This window comes from Acyrthosiphon pisum, chromosome A2, assembly GCF_005508785.2.
Source record: "Acyrthosiphon pisum isolate AL4f chromosome A2, pea_aphid_22Mar2018_4r6ur, whole genome shotgun sequence".
In the NCBI taxonomy this organism is placed as follows: Eukaryota; Metazoa; Arthropoda; class Insecta; order Hemiptera; family Aphididae; genus Acyrthosiphon; species Acyrthosiphon pisum.
Genome location: NC_042495.1, coordinates 51,059,499 through 51,063,702, shown reverse-complemented (window position 1 = coordinate 51,063,702; position 4,204 = coordinate 51,059,499). Strand labels below are relative to the sequence as shown.

General features: G+C 31.7%; 1 protein-coding gene across 2 annotated transcripts; it reads right to left on the bottom strand.

Moving 5' to 3' along the window:
- Window positions 1-1,055: 1,055 nt before the first annotated feature.
- Window positions 1,056-4,134, bottom strand: LOC100571585. 2 transcript variants are annotated; one of them, XM_003245280.4, is made up of 6 exons: window positions 3,985-4,134; window positions 3,729-3,886; window positions 2,451-3,645; window positions 2,233-2,376; window positions 2,018-2,161; window positions 1,056-1,955 (listed from the first exon to the last, which is right to left on the bottom strand). In XM_003245280.4, the coding sequence occupies exons 2-6, from the start codon at window positions 3,756-3,758 to the stop codon at window positions 1,603-1,605; spliced, it is 1,866 nt and encodes a 621-aa protein (XP_003245328.1). In that variant the 5' UTR covers window positions 3,759-3,886; window positions 3,985-4,134; the 3' UTR covers window positions 1,056-1,602. The 2 variants fall into 2 exon arrangements, with proteins under 2 accessions (XP_003245328.1, XP_003245327.1); XM_003245279.4 differs by lacking the exon at window positions 2,018-2,161.
- Between the last annotated feature and the right edge of the window lie 70 nt (window positions 4,135-4,204).

Here is a 4,204-nt window from a genome sequence, read left to right as displayed (position 1 = left end):
TAGACGACTGTAGTTACCAGTAAGTGGATTAAAGTTTGTTTTAAAAGTTTGAGGGTTTCTTGAGTAAAGAGAAGGAACGGCCCAATGATAATTTAGGAAGGAAATCTGGAGCATAAATATTGTTATTCAATAATTTATAAATAAAGGTTGCCAAACTAAACTTGTCTTTCAGTAAGACATTTAAAATTTCATGGGTTTGCATCGTAACGAAATGAGCTAATTTTTGAGAATTTGCTTTATACTTAATTTAATCGATTAATATTGGATATTTTAAAGGGTAATCATATAATAGTAGCGTATTCAAGCACCGAACCAACTAGTGACATATAAAGGGTGTTTAATTCATAAATGTTAGAGAAACCAGTAGTGTTGCGATGAAAGAAATGTTGTGCTTATTAAAATAATATGTCCATCATATAAGTGTATCATAGATACAGAGATTCTGATTGAGTTCCGAATTTCGTGTTAACACTCACTTTGTGTACTTGGTTCCAATATCGATGACAATACATTGTTTTTCTGGCAAAAAGTCCGATTCGATTTTCATTGTTTTAACGAACACGACAATTTTATTCCAATTACAATATGTAGTTGAATCGCATAGAAAAACTGAATAGGTCGTCGGACGACTGTATTGTTAGAATTTGTACGTAGACTAGAATATTGTAAGTTGTAACTTCAAAGTTCAAAGTCTTAATAGTTTTGCCCATAGAATAGTATCATATTTATTTATTCTGTGATAGTATATTATACTGGTATTACAGCAGTATAAGGTCTACGAGTATATTATGGCTGTGAATTTGTAAATTGTAATGTCGTATTCGTGATAGTGACACTATCGTTCTGTTATCACATCGATTCAATGTTTTGTTTATTAGTCGTGATAGCACGGCCGCTGCGAGACAGTGTGGTCTGCAAGCGAGATTCACGCCAAAATTGCATCGCGTAGCTCGTAGCTGGCTGCAGTGGACCGGCACGCAGGCAATTATGGTGCGCCGGCGCGCGACGTCGCTCGTACCAACAACAATAATAATAATAATAATATGATATACATGTAATATATATATCGCTGTGTCTAGAGCGCCGGGCGCCCGGTTACACTGTAGAGCGCCGGGCGCCCGGTTACACTGTAGAGCGCCGGGCGCCCGGACATGTAATAGAGTACCGGGCGCCCGGTTACACTGTAGAGCGCCGGGTCACACTGTAAATATGAAAATATGATAATACCACAGAACAATAATAATACGAAGAAAATAGAAATACATTGTTCTATAACTTTAATTTTGTTATAGTAAGTTATTAGTTATTAGTTAGGTATTAGTTATTTTTTTTTTATTAGTTAATACATACAATTATAATAAAATAATAAATCACAGTAATCAGCTATACGAAACCGATAGTTATATAATAATAAACAGTAAGTTAATACATACAAAATATTTAATTTAAATTTTTACATTTAATGTCAATGATTGACAAATCGTTAATCCTTATAGGTAATTATAATATAATAATAATTCACTGTAATCGGCTATACGAAACCGATAGTCATAATAAAATAATAAATAATAAATAATAATAAAAAATAATAAATCTTTAGGTTTAGGCTTTAGGTTTTATCTTATTTGGACGATCTCCACGACACCTGGGGCAAAACCATTTACCTTTTGGTTTTGTTAATAATGAAACACAAGAAAAATGAAACCATTCTATTGGACATGAATCATTATCGCAACATATCATCTCTCCGTACGAAATCTGAACACAAAGACAATAGGTTGGTTCATCTGGATCGACAGCTATATCCCTATTTCCCTTCTTTTGGATTTTTGTTTCTGGTTTTTGAGCCAATGTTCTTTTAGTTCTAGGCCTTCGAAGGCCGATTGTTGTCAGAATTGCGCCTTTCGGTCGACCACATGTTCTAACTTTACCTGGTAGTATTATTGATTTGATACCTAAACATTTTACATTTTTTTTTTTAAATTTCAGTTTTGTTTACTGTTTATAGGTTAATTACCCTGATTGTTAATATTTTCTGAGCATCCAGCATCCATAGTTTTATCGTTTCCATACACAATATCATTGTCTGGGTAGTTATCCTGTCTGTTATAATTACCTAAATCTTCATTTTCAACATCATCCGTAACGTCATTATCTACATCTATACAGTAATTTAACATTTAACATTTTTTTTTAAATTTCAGTTTTGTTTACTGTTTATAGGTTAATTACCCTGATTGTTAATATTTTCTGAGCATCCAGCATCCGTAGTTTTATCGTTTCCATACACAACATCATTGTCTGGGTAGTTATCCTGTCTGTTATAATTACCTAAATCTTCATTTTCAACATCATCCGTAACGTCATTATCTACATCTATACAGTAATTTAACATTTAACATTTTTTGAAAAATATCTGTAATATATATCAAATAAAATTTCATAATTACCTAACACTTGAATAGATACCTCATGCCCTTTCAACCAATTATTATATATACATTCAAGCTGTTCAATTTTTCTATAGAAATGAACATTTGAAGCTTGGGAAATTAATTCAGAAATCTTTGCACCTATTAATGTTGCTTTTCTGAACTTTTCATGAGTTGTTGGGACTTTTTTCTTTTTTCTGTATAATGTAGTTACTGTAGTATCACTATCGGAGACAGCGACCTCAACATTTTGAAAAACCCTTTGAGTTTTATAATAATAATTTCTCGTCCATCTTTTTTCGCACAAATCAGGATCAAATAAAGGTGTCAGTGATTGTTTTCGTACCTTAAAAATATGATGACACGGAAGTCTCATTGAGTTGTAGAAAATACAACTGCATGTATTCTCAGTTGTATTTTTAGTAATACTTTCTTCGTCATACTCAAACTGTTTTTTTAAAAAATTGTATGCATAAGGTGTTAACAAATCATAATACTTATGCAATTCAGGAGTTTGAGACATTTGAATTGGGTGTTTTTGAACCAACTTCACAGCATTTTTATCGCGTTCTAATCTAATGCATTTGAGAACAATGAATAATTTTTCTACAAAATTTTCTAAAGTAGAAAAACAGGAAATAACAGATTTTAGTTTCCCGTTGAAACTCTCTAATCTATTATTTGTTTTATTCATAAAATTTCCTGTCATGTAGGTCATGCCTATCACCCATTCATCCCTTATTAAATGCCAGTTTTTATTGTAATATTCCATGACTGTTTCTGGTGCTATAGTCTTCAAGTGTTGGTATAAATTATTATATTCCATTTCTGATTTACAATAAACAATACTTTGAATTACTTCTTTTACCGTGTCCCTTTCATTGGGAGTGATATTTCGCTTATCACAGGTAATTTCGCGGTTAAATGTTCTCAAAGTATGAAATAAACATATTGTGAGTGCGCTATTAGGAAAGACTTGCTTGATAACATTTCTTTCCTTCATGTCCTTGTCCGTTACATACACCCGAGTTTGTGCCGAAATTGGGTTTTTTTTTTTAAAAGTTTCAAAAAACCAGCGCAAGGTAACTTCTTCCTCGTTCACTAATAAGCCAATTGCTGCAATTTCGCTCTGTCCGTTGCCATCCTCCGTCATTAACACATATACTGGCAATCTTAAGTCGAGCAGTTTGTAAGTAGCATCTGCAAAAACTACCTTTAGAAACATTGGAAATTTTTAGTATATACTGGATATTATATAATTTTGTAGTGTTTTAAAATTTAAATAAAACATATTACTTCAGGAAATGCTTCAAACGATTCAGTCATGAATCTGTCCTGTATAAAAACACCATTGAGGTTATTTGACTCATCTGTTGATATTTCAACAATACAATTAAATTTGGTCTTTAATTTATTAACAACCTCCACTAAATTGTTCTTTGAATCATTATTTCCTTTAAAAAATAAAATAGTTATAGTAATATTATAATATCATAATATTAATATCAAATTCTTAAGAAAACCACTAAATTAAATTATAATTTTTTCTTACTGCCTGTAGTATGAATATTTGATAAGTCTTTTAAAGTAACAATCTTCCCACTTTCGTTCAATTATTTTATGTTGAATCATTTTTTTATTTGCTTTGAGGTCCATAAGCTCCAATACGGTGGCCTTATTTTCGGGGGTTATTTTCCTTTGGTTAGGGGAGATGATCATACATATCTTGAAACCTCATGGTTGTGGTCTCAGTCATCTTTGTGATGACTAGA

What these genes read in the sequence shown, in the direction of transcription:
- LOC100571585 (XM_003245280.4), bottom strand. Translation starts at nt 3,758, where the DNA reads ATGACTGAATCGTTTGAAGCATTTCCTGAA. An exon ending in GGTATCTATTCAAGTGTTAG is followed by an intron (nt 2,377 to 2,450) that starts GTAATTATGAAA and finishes ATTACTGTATAG; the next exon opens with ATGTAGATAATGACGTTACG. An exon ending in AGAAAATATTAACAATCAGG is followed by an intron (nt 1,956 to 2,017) that starts GTAATTAACCTA and finishes TAAAATGTTTAG; the next exon opens with GTATCAAATCAATAATACTA.